The sequence below is a fragment of the Lemur catta genome, chromosome 15 (genome assembly GCF_020740605.2).
Source record: "Lemur catta isolate mLemCat1 chromosome 15, mLemCat1.pri, whole genome shotgun sequence".
NCBI lineage: Eukaryota > Metazoa > Chordata > Mammalia > Primates > Lemuridae > Lemur > Lemur catta.
The window spans coordinates 23738938-23758059 of NC_059142.1; the positions used below are offsets into that span (position 1 = coordinate 23738938).

The window sequence follows — 19122 nt, forward strand, 5'->3', positions numbered from 1 at the left end:
GCCTAGAAATTCAGAGTCCCCCCAAATTATCAAGAGGCTCTGTGAGTACTGACAGACGCTAACTATAGGAAACAGCACAGTCTAGTCGGCTGTTTTCACTTAAAGTGGAGGCTAATACTTTCTAGAGACGAGAGCTGATAGCAGACGTGAATGTTTTTGTTTACTCTGGATACTCTGAGATACTCTGGAGAGTATTTTCAGAGTATTTATAAATTCTCAGAGTTGGGACTACCAGATCAAGAATTCTATTTATATGATATATTTAACAAGCTTGGGCACTTAATAGATATGCCACTTTGAGAAAGTTCAATTGTCTATGCCTCAGTTTTATCATTTATCATCTTTTTTTATTATTTAATTTATTGTTATTTTTTTTAGAGACAGGCTCTCACTGTGTAATTACAGTGATGATAGCTCACTGTAATTCCTGGGCTAAAGCAGTCCTTGTGCCTCAGCCTCCTGACTAGCTAGGACTACAAGCAAGCATCCTACACCTGGCTAATTTTTTAAATTTTTTGCAGAGATGGGGTCTCACTACATTGCCTAGGCTGGTCTCAAACTCCTGGCCCCAAGGGATTATCCCCCCTCAGCCTTCCAAAGCTCTGGGATTACAGGTGTGAGCCATTGGGCTTGGCCTGTCTTATTATCTATAAAGTGGAGTTAATGTGTATATATTTCATAGAGTTGTGAGAATGTGTGCAAAGCATTTAGCAAATAGTAGTTGGTTGTATTAATAGTAAGATCTCAACAAATAGTAAATATGGTTATTATAAATTTTGTACCTATTTCAAATTGAAGCTTCTTGAAAATAATTTTATGTTCAGCCTGCCCAAAACCTTGGGGAAACTGAGGCAGCTCAGCTTCATAGAAGATCTATAATAGTTTACCTTTACACCTTCTTCTCTTCTCTTAAATGGGTTTCTCCATATCAGAGTTTCTCGTCACAAAAAGTCCTGTTCATGGTCAATGGTATCTTTTTTCCCCTCTCAGTTAGTACCCTACATCAGTTTCAAGTAGTCAGAGTTTTTTTCTATATAATGTCAAGATTACATAGTTCATGTTCCCATCCATAATTCTCCAAGTTAAGTTCATCCTCTGAGATTCTGGGTTAAGGCAATGAGCCCTGGTTTTACTCTCCATGCTCCCTTGCAGAGGCACCTGTTTGTGAGATATCAATGCCTCTTTTTTGTCATCAGAACCTGTTGTCAGCATTTTGTTCTCTTAGTTAACACAACAAATCTGTATGTTGTCAAGTACAGTGATGGGGGCTTTCTGTGCACTTCTCATCAGAACTAACATGAGTAAGTGGATTCTTTCATCCAGACTACCCTTTTGAACCAGTATTCCTGTCTCTGGGGATTTATAAATATGCCAGGGCTGTCCTGAGTTGAACTAAGCCCGAAGCCCCGCATCATGTCGAAGCTAAGCCAGGCCACTCGGGCCCTCAGGAAGCCCGAGCCTGGCGGCGTGATCCGGGCCATCGTGAGGGCAGGCCAGGCCATGTCTGGGCCCCCACTGGGTCCCATCCTGGGTCAGCGAGGTGTTTCCATCAACCAGTTCTGCAAAGAGTTCAACGAGAAGACGAAGGACATCAAAGAAGGCATTCCTCTGCCTACCAAGATTTTTGGGAAGCCTGACAGGACATTTGAAATCAAGATTGGACAACCCACTGTTTCTTATTTCCTGAAGGCAGCTACTGGGATTGAGAAAGGGGCCCGGGAGGCAGGGAAAGAGGTGGCAGTCCTGGTGACCGTGAAGCATGTGTATGAAATTGCCCGCATCAAAGCTCAGGATGACGACTTCGCCCTGCAGGACGTACCCCTGTCCTCTGTTGTCCGCTCCATCATCGGCTCTGCCCACTCCCTGGGCATTTGCTTGGTGAAGGACCTCAGTGCAGAAGAGCTGGCAGCCTTCCAGAGGGAGCGAGCCATGTTCCTGGCTGCTCGGAAAGAGGCAGACTTGGCAGCCCAGGCAGAGGCTTCCAAGAAGTGACCCTCTGCCCCCCATTCCAAGCTTTTGAAGGAAACCACTGGGCAGGGGGCCAGTTGGGAAGGCTCTGCCAAAGGGAGGAAGGGAGGTCACACCAACCTGATTGTTATTTTCTTGACTTTAAATGATATATTTTTACACATATGGCTGTATCAAGGAATCAAGCCTGAATAAACATCCTTTGTCATCCCCCTCAAAAATATATGCCAGAAAAACAAAAGGTTGTATGCCTAAGTATGTGCCTGGCTTAATTTTATGAGTGTAAAATTGCTAGTGACACAAATCATAAGGGAATGATTGGGGAAATTTTGTAGGATCTGGCTAAGTTGTTGTGCAAACATTAAAAATGATTTGAAGACTATGCTACAACATGGGGAAATGTCTGCATTAGTCAGCTACAACTATGAATCAAACAACCTTCACATCTCAATCATAAAATAACGAGCATTTATTTCTCATTCATACATTTTCAGGTCAGCGAGGTTTTGGTCAATCTAGTTTGGATTGATTGAACTTGGTTCCAGGCCATGGATTGAGTTCAAGTTGGCTTCACATGTTTCTCATTCCTCCATGACTGGTGGTCCATCCAGGGCATATTCTTCGTATGAGAATAGCAGAAACCCAAGAGAGCAAACTAATGCTGAAAGCATATGTACAGCCTCTGTGCACATCACAACTACATCAAAGGAGTGGGAAAATACCTCTAGCTCTAATGTTAGGAAGTCCAAAGAATATAGGTATAGGGAGGGATGAAGTACTGGGAACAGTAATACAATTTACAACAATGCCTCACAAAAAAGTTAAATAGAAGAAGAACACAGATAGGATATAAAGCTGACCACAAAAATTGCCTATTGGGTATAATGTACATTATTTGGGTGGTGGATACACTAAAAGCTCAGACTTCACCACTATACAGTACATACATGTAATGAAACTCAACTCTTGGCCCTTAAATCTAATGAAATAAAAATATAATTAAGGCTGAGAGTGGTGGCTCATGCCTGTAGTCCTAGCACTCTGGGAGGCTGAGGTGGGAGGAAACTTTGAGGTCAGGAGTTCGAGACCAGCCTGAGCAAGAGTGACCCTGTGTCTACAAAAACAGAAAAAATTATCCAGGTGTGGTAGAGCAGGCCTATAGTCCCAGCTACTCTGGAGACTGAGGCAGGAGAATCGCTTGAGCCCAGGAGTTTGAGGTTGCTGTGAGCTATGATGATGCCACTGTACTCTAGCCTGGGCCACAGAGGGAGACTCTGTCTCAAAAATATAATAATAATGGTAATTTTTTAAAAAGTTGATTGGACAACTCAATCGTAACTATGTAAAATATTTTTCATATCAATGAAGAATAGAAATAAATAAGCAAAAATGAAAAAATGTTATGTCTAGATGACAAGATGATTTAAGAACTTTTCATTTTGCCTTTCTCCATTTCTCCAACTTACATGATAATATTAATATTACCCTTCTTTTTAAAAGTAAATTTAGTAGCTTCTCACAGCAGGCAACTCTGTTAATTTATTTCATTAAATTAATTGTTTTTCCCATCACATCAAGACTCTGAAAAAAATTTGGAATTCTAAGTACAACCAAGTTAGTAAACTATTCTTAATCCCCACCAGTTCCTAATCTCAAATACAAATCTAATGAACTGTGATCATAGATCTTTAATTTTGCCTGTTGCCTACAATCAATTTAGTTCCCTTTATTCTCTTATTCTTTGGTATCGCAGTGTTGAAGATTATTCTCCACATTGGCCTCTTTGAAGGCTCTCCTATTATTCATTTTATTGACTTTCTAGAAGCATTGTCCCTAGGAGATTCCAATTTTCTACAACCTTCAAGTACAGTTCAACAAATATTCACTGAATACCTGTCATGTGTGAGGCACTGTGCTAGTTGCTTCAGGGGAAATAAATATGTATAAGTGACCATCGTAATAGGAAGAGAAATGTATACACAGTTTTTGAGGACAGAAAGAACAGACTAGGAGAAGGGTCCAGTGGTTCTCAACCCTGATGGCATATTAGAATCATCCAGACAACTTTTAATAAATGCTGATGCCCAAGCCTGTGCCCAGAGATGGGGATCACATTGGTCTGGTGTCTGGCCTGATCACTGACCATTTTTGAAGCTCCCAGGTGATTATGATGAGAAGCCGGGGTTGAGAATCACCAAGTTACAACTTCTGCTCTAACTCTGATTGAGCTGTTTGATGGAGAACTGACAGACTCTCAAATTCAATATTTAAAACAATCCTTTTACAAATCAGTTATTTTATAAAAAATTATAGACCAGGCATGGTGGCTCATGCCTGTAATCCTAGCACTTTGGGAGGCTGAGGCGGGAGGATCACTTGAGCCCAGGAGTTTGAGGTTGCAGTGAGCTCTGTTGCCAGCTTAGGCAACAGAGTGAGACCATGTCATGAAAGAAAGAAAGAAAGAAAGAAATGAAGGAAGGAAGGAAGGGAGGGAGGGAAGGAAGGAAGGAACGAAGGAAGGAAGGAGAAAAGAAAGAAAGAGAAATTCTATAATGCATGCATATAGTTTAAAAAGTCAAAGAGCATTGAGGCTTATGACTAAAATATAGCAGTTCCTTGTCCTACCCTCTCTATACCCCCAATCCCCACCCACTTTTGACTATTTTTATAGAATTCGCACATCTTCCTATATCAGAATGTTAATGCACTGGTATCTTTTGCAAAGCCAATTAATTGCTGAACTTCATTTTTTTCTACCCCCTAAAAAAGTACCCAAAAGTCCCCAGGAAAAGGTAAAACAGAGGAAGTGTCAAGTAATTAGAGCAGTGGGAGGCAGGGGTGGTAGCTGGCCACTGGGTTCTGACTGGCCCCTCTGGTGAGCCTGAGCAGTTCAGAAGGCAGCTTCTGCAAGCCTGCCTGCTCTCCCACCTCTTGGAAGGCTGAGGGGCTTTATCTGAAATTACAGCCAAAACACTAAGCCAGGCATTGTGGGTCACACCAGTAATCCTATCACTATGGGAGGCTGAGGTGGGAGGATCCCTCGAGCTGAGGAGTTTGAGGTTACAGTGAGCTATGATGACACTCTAGCCTGGGAGACAGAGTGAGACCCTCTCTCTAAAAAAAAAAAAAAAAAATCCACATGTTCTCCTGGATTCAAGTCTTCCCAATCAAGTTCTCCTAAACTTTTCTAGAAGTTAAAAACAGTCTGGAAATAGGAATATTCCCAAAGCAATTTAAAAATCCTTACAAAGGCAAGATTGTATTGACAAGCACAGCCATTTTGGGAGTTGACTAGAGAGAAGAAACTTTGATCTTATTTCTAATATATGTCACATACATTGGAAAGGAGATGGGATACGGAGACATTGCATGGATTCTGCTAGGGCAACAACTACTTCTCTGGCACAGTTTAGAAAGAGTTTGGTGCTATCATCAATATATTTTTTTAAAGTCATAGAATGGCCAGCAGAGACTAAGTTTAACTTAGGGGAGTGGTGAAAGTTTAATTGAGGAGGTGGGCATTTGAACAAGGACTTGATTGATGAGTAAAGATCTCAAAGGCAGAGAGGACAGAAAGCTAAAAAAATGGCATAGGCACAGGCCAGGAGCCAGGGATGTGTGTAGGTGGCATAGGTGTTAAAGTGGCCACCCAGTCTCCCCATAAACTCTGAGAGTTGGACTATAAAATTAATACCAAGTCATAATGGAAGAGATCAGGGATGTGCAAAGGCCCCTTAAAGACAAACTACTTTCCAGGCCAGTAGCAGAGTGTAAGGAGTATCTAGCCTAGTTGAGTGTACTCACATATGTAAAAAATGAATGTGAACAACATATATACATGTTGCAGGGAACGAGTGGAATGTTGGTGGCCAACCTGGAAACTTCAGAAACTAGGAGAGAGACCGGGCACAGTGGCTCATGCCTGTAATCCTAGCACTCTGGGAGGCCCAGGTGGGAGGATCTCTTGAGCTCAGGAGTTCGAGACCAGCCTGGGCAAGAGCAAAACACCGGGGTATGACGGAGCGAGACTCTGTCTCAAAAAAACAAAAATATAAACAACAACAAAAATTCACCTGAGGCAGAGAATATTGAACAACTAGTCATCCTTAGCATTCAAAATTTGCCCTAGCTTGTAAAACGTGACCTGTCTAGTCCTTTTGATAGAAATATCTTCATTTTAAAAATGATTGCAACCTTATTTTATAGATATAGATATTATAATAGTCTAATATAGCCTGAAGCTGTCTAAAATTTGAATCAGATTACCAGCTTCCCTTACTGCAAGGCTAAGCTCATCTAATTTGGCTTCCTATGTTACTGCTGAATGCACTGCTTAGCAAAAGCACCTGACCCACTTGTTACAGTCCTCTCTGTAAATTAACAGAGTGGCATTTTCACATATGCATTGGTTCTTTGTGAGCTTGGTTGGCATAAAGCATCCTCAGGAGACTGATCTACACTTGGTGCAAAGAGTTCTGGACCTGTGAAGCTCAAGACCCACAGCCAGCATGAGGTGCCAGTTAAGCTGCTGCCCTTGAGACACCCAGTCAAAGTAACTAGTCTGTAGGGCACACTGCCAGCACCCCAAAACAGGCCAGTGAGGCTGGAATGCATTGGAAACCCTGGGAGATGGAGGTATAATAAAGGATGTGGTTAGGAAAGTAAATCAGGTGCACCATGGAAAGGTTTGAAAATTGGTTTGGTTTGAAGGCTGTGGGGACTCACTGGAGGTACATTAGCAGGGGATTTCATAAAATCAGTTCTCTATTTGAGGAGGATCTCTCTGGTTGACAGGATGACAGCTGGATTGAGCTAGGAAAGCTGGAGTCCAGGGACCAGTTAGAAGCCTGTTGTAATTGTCAGGGAGGAGGCAGAGAGGACTAGGAAAAGGACAGTGGCACTGCAAATAGAGTGGAAGCATCAGCCCCAAGAGACATTTCCGTGGCTCCAGGCCATACTGATGTGCCTTGATTTCCTTACTTGTAACATTAAAAAAGAGTGGCTGCCACCCATCTGGGTGTATGGACTCTGCTCTGCCTGGCTTCCTGCCTTATTTGTAATAATTTTCAGAAGGCTGTCCTCCTTTCATAAAGCAGGTAGAGGTGTTTAATGGCTCTCGAGGCAAAGCAGAGCTTAGGAAATTCCTCTGACTGGGCACATTCTGGACTAATCCCAAACACGATATTCCTCTCCAGGCCTGAAAACTGCTGAATACTGTCTAGAATGATGTGACTGCCCCAAACACCAGGGGCCTGGCTGAACACCACCTCTGGTGCTCCTTGGGTCTCAATTAATTCCATTGCTTTCAGCAGTGCAAGCTTATAGCGTCCTCTGTCCTCCCCTCTCCTGCATAGAATTGCTATATCTTTGGGCAGATAGCCACCCTGGAACAGGCTGTGACATCTTTCTGCCACATAATTCGCTATTTGTTCTGTTGTCAGGTTAGTCTTTGTCTCACACACCCCAGGCAGAGCCTGGGCACACATTGCTTCCTCATAGGCAACTTCCCTGAACAACGCCAGTGTGTCTGGGGACATGTTGGAGGGAGGATTTTCTTTGATTCTCTTCATTTCTTCTTTCATGAGCTTTGCTATCTCCAGAGAACAATGGATCCCATTGGTGATTGTTTTTCGAGGAAACTGAGCAGATGGAGGGGGAAGACCACTGACATCTGCGTGATGGACTTGGAAAGGATCCAGAAAAATCCAGAGAACCCCACGGTGAAGGTTTTCACTTCCAGCCCCTCTCACCTTTGGATGGGTGATGTTCTTAGCCTTCATGTACCAGTCACCATATTTACTGCAGAAATTCTCAGTCTCATCCATCACTATGTGTTTAATCTTTAGAAACTCCCCTTGCATGAAGGTTTTCCGGGTCACAGCTTGGCAGGTGGTTTGTTGGCTGTGAGGATGAAAGTGAGAACAGGGTTTCAGGCATATTAACAGAAGGAATACCAGCATCCATTACTCTCTGGATTGGAATCAGAGGCTAATTCTCATCTGCAGGCTGATTCATTGATTCAAAAGTGTTGTGAATACCACAAAACTGACCTACTTACAAGTTACCTACTTACAAGACAGAATGCATAAGTCTACACCCTTCTCTTTGGGGTTATCTAGTTAAATCTGCATGTTGAAACTTTTTAAATGAAACCAGGTAGGAGATTTTATTATTTCTATTAATAGCACATTTCTGTTGCTTGACAATCCTTGAAGACAAGCTCTTTACATCCTAAAGGAAATCTCAAAAGTAACTTACACTTTTAATGGCTCTTGAGGCAAAGCAGAGGAAAGGAAACCTCAAAAGCATGTTACACTTTATTACTATTTTTACCTTTTGTCCTTTTTTAGAGCTGGAGAACAGTCACCAAGAGACATATCATAATTTTTATATAAAAAAGAGGTATAGGATAATTCAAATTCCTCTAAATCAAATTCTATTTCCCCACTTATATGTAGTATAAAACCTAAAGCTTCTTTAGGTTAGGTTTTGGTAGGGGAAACATTAAGAAGTTGCTGAGTTCCATGACATGTCAAGTAGGGAAAAAAATCTATAGGGCTATGTTTCTCTGGAACTACTACATTTATGTAGCACATTTTCCTAATAACATGTTTCAGCATGTATGTATTCAGTTTCTTTTTCTTGTTTTTAGAGACAGGGTCTCACTATGTTGCCCAGGGTGGTCTCAAACTCATGGCCTCAGGAGATCTTGCCACCTCGGCATCTCAAAGTGCTGGGATTATAGGCATGAGCCACCATGCCTGGGCATATATTCTTTTCTTAACAAATTTGGTTGTTTCTTGCCTCCTCTAATTTGGATCCAAGTAATTCCTAAAGATGCCCTGATTTTACGTATGTCGTTTCTGGGACTTTACTTGAATCATAACTATTTATGTTCTTCTCTTCCAGTTTGGACTGTGTGACTCTTGAAGACAAGCACTGGTTCTTAGCCATCTTTGTGTCCCCCTCACATTAGGAGTTCAGTGGATATTTGTTGAATGAGTCTTTTGGCTGGGATATTTTTTAAACTTAGCTGTAAAGCTGAATAAAGAATGTAGTCCTTAGCACAGGCCATAGGATCCTTCATAATCTGGCATCTGCCTCCTTTCCAACGTCACCAGCTGCTTGCACCCTCAGTCCCTCGCTGCTGCAGTCAGACCTACCATTCTGGTCTAGTGTCTCCATGGCTTTGGACTTGCTATGCCCTTTGGCTAGACAGCCCTCCTCATTTTATCGACTTCTCCTACTGATTTATTAGGAGTGTGCCCGAGGGTCTCCTTCACTGGGGAGTATTTACCGACCAATCTCCATTCTAAGTTAAAATAAGTGTATCTTTATTATTATGCTAATTATACAACATACTTTTTTATGGCAAGGTCTTCAATATGTTTTCTCCACTAACACTAAATGTAGCACAGTGTCTAGCTAGCACATAAACGGTGCTCAATACGATTCCTTGAAAGCCATATAAAGGACATGAGAAACCAAGAAGGGGGGAGGAAGGGTGGGTGTCAGGATAAAAATTTACCTATTGGGTACAATGAACACTATTCTGGTGATAGGCACACCAAAAGCCCTGATTTAAGCATTATACAAAATATCCGTGTCACAAAACACTTATACCCCCTTAATTAATATTTTGAAATAATTTTTTTAAAACTGTAAACAAATATTCATTGAACAAGTAAACTAAACCAAAACCAAAATGATTTTGCCCTCATTTGCTGCATTATATAATGACCAATTTATTTTACTAAATTGAAAGCTAGAGATTTAAATCAGAAGCAAATTTGCATATTTTCTAAAATTACTGATGCAGAACAAGTCAAAAAATGAAAACATTTTATAAACAAAATCAGATTGTATTTAAATTCAAGTTCCTGCTAAGTACGATGTCTAATTCACAGAAATATGCTATGACTGTAAGTATCATGCAAAAAGTATATTTAAAGCAAAATAGGTTCATTTCTACTTTTCTTAAATTTAAGGCCACAGATTATGAAAAAAAAATGTTTCTAGTTCTATAAATTTAAAGTTATGGCCAGGTGCAGTGGCTGATGTCTGTAATCCCAGCACTTTGAGAGGCTGACGCAGGAGGATTGCTTGAGTCCAGGAGTTTAAGACCAGCCTGGGCAACAGACTCTGTCTCTATAAAAAATTTAAAAATTAGCTAGGCATGGTGGTGTGTGCCTGTAGTCCCAGCTACTCAGGAGGCTGAGGTGGGAGGATCACTTGAGCCCAGGAGTTCGATATTACAGTAAGCTATGATTGCACCACTGCACTCTAGTGTGGTGCAGAGTGAGACTCTGTTCCTAAAAAAAAAAAAAAAAAAAAAAAAAAATTAAAATTAAAAAAATTAAGTTATGCATACTTGGCTTATTTATAATGAGATGTTTAAACTTAAACATTATATATTTTCTTTTGTAGTTCGACTCCTTGATGATTTGGAAATGTGTATATAGTTTGGGCTCTTGCACTTATGCACTAAGGCATTGGAAAAACTTAAACTAAAAACACAAATTACTTTTATGACACAGTTGCAAAGACTGACTAAATTGTTTTGTGTGTTTAGTTGATAAAACTCTTACATCACGAAATCCTTTAGGGAGTCACTTTCACAAACATAGAGGATTTCTTTTGGTTTGCAGTGGAACAAATCTTTAATTTTATCCATGACTTTTATGGCTAGGGCTGTCTTCCTGGTCCCTGGAAAGCAGTGGATGAACAATTCCCGCATCTCCTGGAGGCTCTCAGAAAGCAACTCGCTCTGCTCTGCTATGAGCAAGTTGAAAAATACACAGCCCAGCTGGTCACTCAGAAGAGATCTGGAGCACAGGGAGACCACCACAAGGGCCTGCAACAAGTCTTCCATTTCATCCTCATCAGCAAGCCTGTAGGACTGGGGGTAGTGCACAGGGATCTCACCAGGTCTGCACTGTGCGCTGGTCAGGTGTATCAGTTTTGGAATGATGCACACTTTTCCTTTGTAACCACCAAGAGTTTGCAGTTTCTGCTTTAACTGATGAGCAGTGTTTCGGGCATATTCAAGTCCTCCAAGCCAACTGGGGTCTATCAAGATTGTATAGAGAACCAGGGGGCTGTTAACTGCTATTAGGAGAGCATCGCACAGGATATTCTGTTCTTCCCTTAAGCCAACATCACCAGCCCAGCTTCTAGAAAATATCACAATCCCCTGAGAACAAGGATGTATCTGTGTCTTCATTAATTCCTCCAGTCCTTCATGATCTGAGAATAGCTTCTTACAGAGGGACTCTGGTTTAAACTGTACCTCTTCCTGTGTCACTGAAAATTCAAGGAATAGAAGTTACCAACACTTACAAAAGTATATGGTAAGTATTCCTGCAACATTGCAGGAAGAAATTATTCTGGCCATGGAACTATGGGTTTCCTTGTTTGCAAAGAGAGCACTCCCTCTTCACGGTCCTGGACTACAATCAGAGATTCCCATTTCTGGCAGCTGTAGTACAGGAGAAAGCTAGCAGGGAGGGGTCTTCACAGAATAGCCTTCTGGCACCCTTGCCCCAACCCCAGATGGCCTACTACTGCTAGGAAGGCAATCCTTCCTGTTAGGGGTTTTCTGTGAACCCGGTGCTTTCGGGAAACTAAGGGCTTTCCTTTAAAACAGTGGTCCTTAACTAGCAGGAATCCCCCCACTCCTCCACACTCCTGGGGACATTTGGCAATGTCTGGAGAATTTTTGATTGTCACTACTGGAAGGTTGCTACTGGCATCTAGTGGGTAGAAACCAAGAGTGCTGCTAAACATCCTACAATTCACAGGGGACTCCCCCCCCCAACAGAATTATCTGACCCAAATGTCAATAGCACCAAGGTTGAGAAAACCCACTGTAGAAGGAGTTCAGGTGACCCAATGGCTCCTTCTGCATCGAAAACTCAGCACTCTAAAATTTGGAGAACTAAAGCCATATGTGACTGGAAGCTCAAAAGCACACAAAAATATAGTGCAGATCCAATGACTATGAAACAAGATTCAGACACGTATATTATTTCAGGACTATTATGTCTGCTAAGTTCTACATTTGACCTTCTCTAAAGAGAAAGACTTGAACTAATTGCTACCAATACCTCCCCACTTAATTTTAGAAAATAAATAGTCCCCTCAGCTGAAATCAAGAGGAAATACCTGGAAATAAATGTTGTTGCAGAGCCTCCTTAAATTCCAGGACTTTTATGAGATATCCTGGGCTTCTTGGTGCAGATGGAGCTGCTGAAATCAGTTGAGAGCTGTCGTGTGTGGACAAACTGGAAGGAGCTAAACAATTACATGGAAAGTTGTTTTAGACAAAAAATAAAAAGTAAAAGAACACTGTCGTTGCTCTTCCTACCTGTGTATGCAAGGTGTCTGAGCTGCCGTGACACTTACTATGCCTCAAACAGTTCACATATGTCAGGAGAGGAAGTCTGGGAACTCCTGCAGGGGTCATGGGTGCATATTCTAAGTCACTGTGTGACTCAGCTTGGGCAAGTCATTTCACCTCTCTCTCATGCAAGAATGAGGTAATGGTCTCTATTCCAGGCTATCTCTAAGAAAAAAATGGCATCATCCAAGGTTAAGCTCAGTGTTTTATTTATATATATATATATTGTTATAGTTGTTGTTTAAGTCCCCATCCAAGGTTAGCTGGAATCAAAAGTGGCAGGATCTCTAGTCTGGTGGGGGGAGAGGGAAAGGAAGAGAGAGGAGAGAAGTGAACTCTAACAAATTTAGGGCAAGGAAAGAATGATCCAATAAAATTCTCTAATCTCTCAAGTCTTGACCCAGGCTTCTTTTATCAAATTTGGACCATAATGACCATGAAGGCAAGCTGATACGCTTAGTTCAGTCAGTATGTCCTTTGTGGATTCATTAGGAATCACCAAGGCTGATTCCAAGCAAAACTGCAAGGGAAATGAAAACACCAGACGGCTTCCTCCCTGCCCCAACATCTCCTTTTGCATCATTTTCTCCCCACTAGGTGGCGCCCAAAGCCAAGTCGTTTGGGTATTAGCTCCTAACGTTTGTCAACAGTTTCTCTTGAAACAATTAGTGGAGAGTCATTCTTAAACAATGTTTCTCTGAAATATCTTTTTTTTTTTTTTTTTGGTAGACAGAGTCTCACTCTGCTGCCTGGGCTAGAGTACACTGCAACCTGAAATTCCTGGGCTCACATGATCCTCCTGCCTTAGCCTCCCAAGTAGCTAAGCTAATTTTTCTTATTTTTTTGTAGAGACAGGGAGCAGGGGGTGGTCCTTGCCATTGCCCAGGCTGGTCTCCAACTCCTGGCCTCAAGCAATCCTCCCGCCTTGGCCTCTCAAAATAAGACTGAAATCCAAACATTTCTTGTCCTCAAAGAGTTTCTATGCTGAGTGGTCAGAAGTAAAGATATTAGAAAAGAACCCTGTAATGGGAGAACATTTGTAGGAAAAACCAAATTTCTACTGTTTAACTAAATATATGACTGAATACCCACAAAAGGCAGAGAAAGGGGCTCCTTCCTGCTGACTGGGTAAGGACGTCACTGCCTCCTTACCTGACTGAATATCCAGCATCATGACCACCCACTGCTCAGCTGTCAGCCTTGTGACAGAATTATCTTTCATGATCCAGGAATCTGGGGCCTGTGCGAACACTACACAACAGAAGGGCTCCACTTGAACCACACAGACATAACCATACAGGACATCTTTCTGGTACACATTCAAGATTTTGGTAGTGAAATTCACCTTTGGCTTCTTACGGCAGAAATGGAAAGTAGGCAATTTTTCTATGCAGTTTTCTATTTCTTTTTTTAATAAGTCAGGGTTCACTTTTTCCCCCTTACATCCAAACACTTCTTTGCTCTTATCATCCACCCCGATAATTAGGTACCCCCCTTGAGTGTTGGCAAATGCGGAAATATAATGAGGCAGCATTTCTTTAATCCGAGGTACAACCTTTTTGGTGGTGAACCTTTTAAACTCAACGTGTGTTGACTCAGTAAAGTTGAGTTTCTCCTTATACGTGAGTTTGTCTCTTTTAAAAAATTCTGAAGCAGACATCTTTATATCTTCCTCTTCCTGAATGTATTTGTGGAGAACTTGCCAACGCTGCAGCTCCTTCACCCTTGGCCTTCCTCTTTGGCCTCTAGACTCCTTCTCTCTGAGAAGCTCCAGTGCACCAGTGGCACTCAAGTTGATGGCAGAAGTGACATCTCTCTGATATATATTGGAGCGCACGCTGCAAATCCTTAGTGGGAGGCTGAAAACATCTGGTCTCCATGACTTCACAAAAATCAGGAGACTGTGCCCCTGCTGCATGTAGTCAAGGTATTTCTGTGAACCTGAAGGAAGGAGCTTTTGAAAAGAAGTTTCCAAATCCTGTCCCAGCCCATGACATCGGTAACTATAGGTTTTATCTTCGATCTCTGCTTTGATCACACCCCCTCCAGAGTTTAACAGTGCACATATAGCCTGGATGATTTTGGAGTTCTCAGATCTTTTCAAGTAGCTATTGGTCATCTTCTTCCTGTTTTCTTCTCCAAAAGTGACTCTGCCCACTTCTACTATAATCTCAGGATATGGCATTTCTGTATCAGTCTTGGGACTCTCCATCTCAGCAGCCCCTCTGTGCTCCAAACAGTAACAGAAAGGAGTTCCTATAATCAGAACAGAAATGTTGTTTCTACATTAACAAGAATTCCAGAGATTACAATATTATGTTTTCTTCAAAGCTATAAATTACTGGAGATATATTTTAACATTGGAAATCACTTTTGATAGTACTGTTTTCTAACCACTTTGGCAAATATCCTTAGCGTTTCCAGAATGAACAGACATAGGCGAATGCTTAATATTTTCCCATAATGGAAAAATTGCAAAGCTGAATTTTTCAGCCATTTTCCATTTAAGATTCTGAAATTCCAACATTGAAGCCAGGTGTGAGGGGTCACTCCTATAATCCCAGGACTCTGGGAGGCTGAGGCAGGAGAATTGCTTGAGCCCAGGAGTTGGAGATCAGACTCAGCAACATAGCAAGACCCTGTCTCTACAAAAATTAGAAAATCAGGCCAAGCATGGTGGCTCACATCTGTAATTCTAGCACTTTAGGAGGCCACGATGGGAGGATCACTTGAGGTAAGGAGTTCAAGACCAGTCTGGGCAACAGTGAGATCCCATATCTACAAAAAATAAAAAATTATCCAGGTGTGGTGGCATGTGCCTGTAGTCCCAGCTACTTGGGAGGGTGAGGTGGGATCATGTGAGCTCAGGAGTTTGAGGTTGCAGTGAGTTATGATGATGCCACTGCATTCTAGCCTGAGCAGCAGAGTAAGACCCTATCTCATAAAAAGAAAATTAAAAAATTAGCCAGGCATGGTAGTGCATGCCTGCAGTCCTAGCTACCCTGGAGGCTGAGGTGGAAGGATCGCTTGAGCCTAGGAATTCAAGTTTACAGGGAGCTATGATCATGCCACTGCACTCTAGTCTGGGTGACAGAGTGAGACCCTCTCTCTAAAAAAGAAAAAAGAAAAAAACAAAGCAAAACACTAACATTGGGCCCAGATATAAAGGGCATGGGTTGGCAAAGGAGCCAAGGTACGTTATTAGAGAATATGCAGAAGGCAGAAGATGCGCCTATTCATAATGCAAAGGGGAAAGTAAGGAAGGTACTAGACAACTAAGGAAGTATAGTTTTGTAGTATATGTCCTGTAGAAGATCTTGCTTAAAAACAAATGTAAATTTTGGTATTTTTATGTGCTATTTTAGACATTTTGAAAAGTTTCATTCTACTCCTGAAAGAATGTCAATTGATATGAAATTCATAAATCTTTTTTAATCTTCTCATGTTCTTCTAAATTTTAAAAGTACATTTTTTTATAAACAGTGTGATGTGGAAGCAGGAGTTTTCCTTCTCTCCTAATAGTTCTACCCTGTGCTGTGGGAACCTCTAAGACTTGGAAAAGAACGTGAGCTTTTGAGGCATAGTCATCAAACTATGGTCAACCCTTCTTTTGCTTCATAGATGAGAGAATAGCCTCTTAAACTGAAATTAGAGCTCTGAAGCAAATAATTCAGAAAGGATTCCCTTACCTTTGTTTAATTGCATAACAAAATATTTACTAACTCGAACCAAAATTCTTCCTCTAGAAGAGAACCCACCTCTTCTCTGTTTTGCAAAGCAAGAGCCCTGTAGGTGTTTCATATACTCACCAAGAGGGAAAAAGCAGGCATCCAGCAGGACATGCACACTCCTCTGACAATAGTTTGTTCTTGGTTGTCTTCTCACTTCCTGCAGGAAAACAAGAATTGTTTTTCAGTATATGAGCTGCTTCTAGAGGTTCATGTAAGTGTGGTATTTTATGGGAATTTTCTCATAACATTCTATTTATATCAGAGAATCACAGAAGTGTTGGAAGGGACTTTAAAGATGTTCCAGCCCAACAATCTGAATCTTAAATCGCCTCTATAATATTCCCAACTCCCCCCAAATTGCTATCTGAACCTCCAGTGATGAGCAACTCAGTATCTCTCAAGTTGTCCTTTTTATTTTCTGACAGCTCTGTTAGAAATGGCTTCCTTACTTTCAGCTGCAATTTGTCTCCTTGTAACTTCCACTCATGGGACCCACAGAACAAATCTAATTGATTTTGGACTAGCAGACCCTGTGGTCTCACTGATATTACTCGAGTGCTGATAACAACTATGCTAAATACAATATTTTCTGAGATTCTAGCTCTAGAAGAACCTCCTTTTCACACTTCCCAGAAGGTTTTACTCATTTTTCTTTACAAGTTTTTCCTTAAATACTATTTTACAAGCCCTTCATGCTCTCAGACATAAACTGTCCCTAAAATGAGATGGATGAGATTTTTTAAAAGAATTTTTTTTTTACCTATGCTCTTGTGTTTCCTCTTGCTGCTTCAGTTCCACATCTGGCTCTAGTCTGAGTGTCTGTCTTCTGTCACAGCTCCTGTTGCCCTTTGATATCGCCCTGGGAGGAGCAGGAACTCTGCCAGACTCCCCCAGTCTTCATAACATTGACCCACTGAGGAAGACTGATAAGGACTCAAGAAGTGCCTATGACAGTGCAGATTAGCAGGCCAGGGTCTGAACTCAGGGAGTGAATGAGCTAGGAATGGGAAAATACAGGGGTTTTCAAGTGAGAGGCCTAAGTTAAACTTAGCACTGCTAAGGGACGGAGCATCATTTCCATATATCATGCATGCACCTTCTGCCCTGGTTAATTGTTGGCAAAGCTCTATGTTTATTTTAAATTTGGAAGTCTGGTACATATTCATTGTGAACAATATTAACCTATTTCATTACCTTCCAAATGAGTTGTTATATTATGTTTTTATTCTTTTTCCTACTTTTCCTTTGTGAGGGACATAAGACCCAGACTAGAAAAATGCTGATAGAGTAGGAGCTGGCTATCCCTGGGTGGGAGGATTACAGAAGATAGTTCATTTAATTTATTTTTCTTCCCTCTTTTTAAACTGTCCTGTATTTCTAAAAATGCTTTACAATACGCATGAATCACTTTTATGATTAAAAACAATTAAATGGTAAAAAAATAAACAAGGGTCAGTTATCTGATGCTGACTAAACTGGGTCAATCTTCTTATAGTAGGCTAAATAATGGCCACTTATTACTATTATTATTATCATGGAACCCATAAATGTTACTTTATAAGGAAAGGGATCTTAGTAGATGTGATTAAGAATCTTAAATTGGGGAGATTGGGATTATCCTGGATTATCCAGTGGGCCTAAATCCAATCACAGTGTTCTCTTAAGAGAGACACAGAGAGAGATTTGATATACACAAAACAGGGGGCAATGTGATCATAGAGGCAAAGATTGGAGTGATGCAGCCACAAGCAAAGGAATGCCAGCAGCCTCCAGAAGAGACAAGGAACAGATTCTCCCCTGGAACTTCTGGAGAGAGTATGGTCCTGCAGACATTTTGATTTTGACCCAATGAAACTGATATTGAACTACAAGCTGTAAAAGAACTATAAAAGTTTTAAATTTTAAACTGCTGTTTTAAGCCATCAAGTTTGTGGCAATTTGTTAAGGCAGCCACAGAAAACTAATATACTTCTCTCCCTCTAAATCAAACCAGCAAAAGACTCTGTTGCTACTTCCATCTCTTTATGATGTAATGACATCCTTGACTATATCTCTGAGCATCCCTATTTTTGTTGCTGTTGCTGTTCACTTAAGCTACTGGCCCCGTGACATCCTGCTTTGTTGGCATTACTGTTGTACATGTTTGCCCAAATGGAGTTTCCAGGATAGGAGGCAGAAAGGATACTATGATGTATAATCAGCACAGCTACACAATAAGCTCCAAAGGCCTGGATCAACTTTGACTTTAACCCTTTTTCATTTGTGTCATTTCTGAATCCAGTCCCACTTTTAGTCCTCCTATGTAGCTTAACTCTCAGCCTCACTTCAATTTGAAATCCCTCTCCTATGACTTACTTTGAGAAGGATAAAAATGACCACCATTTACTGGAAATGTGCTTCCTGGATGCAAGGGACCATGCTGGGAGCTCTACACACTACATGAAAACTGAGATTACATGGCCAGTAAGTAGAAAAGGGAAAATTCAAAACCAGGTCTGTCTAATTCAAAGGTTCCTATCCTTTCACTGCCTTTTTAGTTTGGGATTCTGGATTGCTTGAGAGCCTTCAAAATCAGAAGTCTCCCTAATTACCTCCCTTTTTCTTCCCAGTAAACATGAACAACATAATTTGGGCAGGAGAACTAGGAATGAAATTGCTGTTCCCTTCTTATTCTTCTGGGGGACCAAATCAGGAGAAGGGGGGTAGAAATAACGTGGAAGATGAGCAATGGTGGTTTCTTTTCCTTCTTTAAAACTCCTTAGTTAAGTCTCCTAGATATGAATAGTTAGGTTGTCAAGCCAGAGAGGACCTCACATCTTGGCTTTGACATCTATCTCTAAAGCAAATGTTCTGAATACAAAACAGCTTGAAATCAGTAGCTTGGACAGTGCTTTCTCCTATATCTTAGGAAAGTTATATGACCATACTGCGGATGACTGGCTAAGAATCAGAACCCCTGATTTATTTAAGATGTGTTCATTCACTAAGCATTTTGGTTTATGAGCAGTGGTAGTTATGTATAGC

General features: G+C 41.2%; 2 protein-coding genes across 3 annotated transcripts; one reads left to right on the plus strand and one right to left on the minus strand.

The window, feature by feature from the left end:
- Positions 1-861: 861 nt before the first annotated feature.
- On the plus strand, positions 862-2143 carry LOC123620340 (39S ribosomal protein L11, mitochondrial-like). Its single transcript, XM_045525498.1, has one exon. The coding sequence runs from the start codon at positions 1414-1416 to the stop codon at positions 1990-1992; it is 579 nt and encodes a 192-aa protein (XP_045381454.1). The 5' UTR covers positions 862-1413; the 3' UTR covers positions 1993-2143.
- A 4622-nt stretch (positions 2144-6765) lies between these two features.
- LOC123620338 (protein SLFN14) lies at positions 6766-18895 on the minus strand. 2 transcript variants are annotated; one of them, XM_045525496.1, is made up of 7 exons: positions 18284-18895; positions 16859-17011; positions 16177-16255; positions 13520-14623; positions 12133-12261; positions 10557-11271; positions 6766-7869 (listed from the first exon to the last, which is right to left on the minus strand). In XM_045525496.1, the coding sequence occupies exons 4-7, from the start codon at positions 14577-14579 to the stop codon at positions 7035-7037; spliced, it is 2739 nt and encodes a 912-aa protein (XP_045381452.1). In that variant the 5' UTR covers positions 14580-14623; positions 16177-16255; positions 16859-17011; positions 18284-18895; the 3' UTR covers positions 6766-7034. The 2 variants fall into 2 exon arrangements, with proteins under 2 accessions (XP_045381452.1, XP_045381450.1); XM_045525494.1 differs by lacking the exon at positions 18284-18895 and having other exon boundaries at positions 16859-17543.
- Positions 18896-19122: the final 227 nt, after the last annotated feature.

Coding starts and splice junctions, on each gene's coding strand:
- LOC123620340 (XM_045525498.1), top strand. CDS start 1,414: ATGTCGAAGCTAAGCCAGGCCACTCGGGCCCTCAGGAAGCCCGAGCCT.
- LOC123620338 (XM_045525496.1), bottom strand. CDS start 14,579: ATGGAGAGTCCCAAGACTGATACAGAAATGCCATATCCTGAGATTATA. Junction 12,262..13,519: donor GATGCTGGATATTCAGTCAG/GTAAGGAGGCAG, acceptor GTAATTGTTTAG/CTCCTTCCAGTTTGTCCACA. Junction 11,272..12,132: donor GCAACAACATTTATTTCCAG/GTATTTCCTCTT, acceptor TTGAATTTTCAG/TGACACAGGAAGAGGTACAG.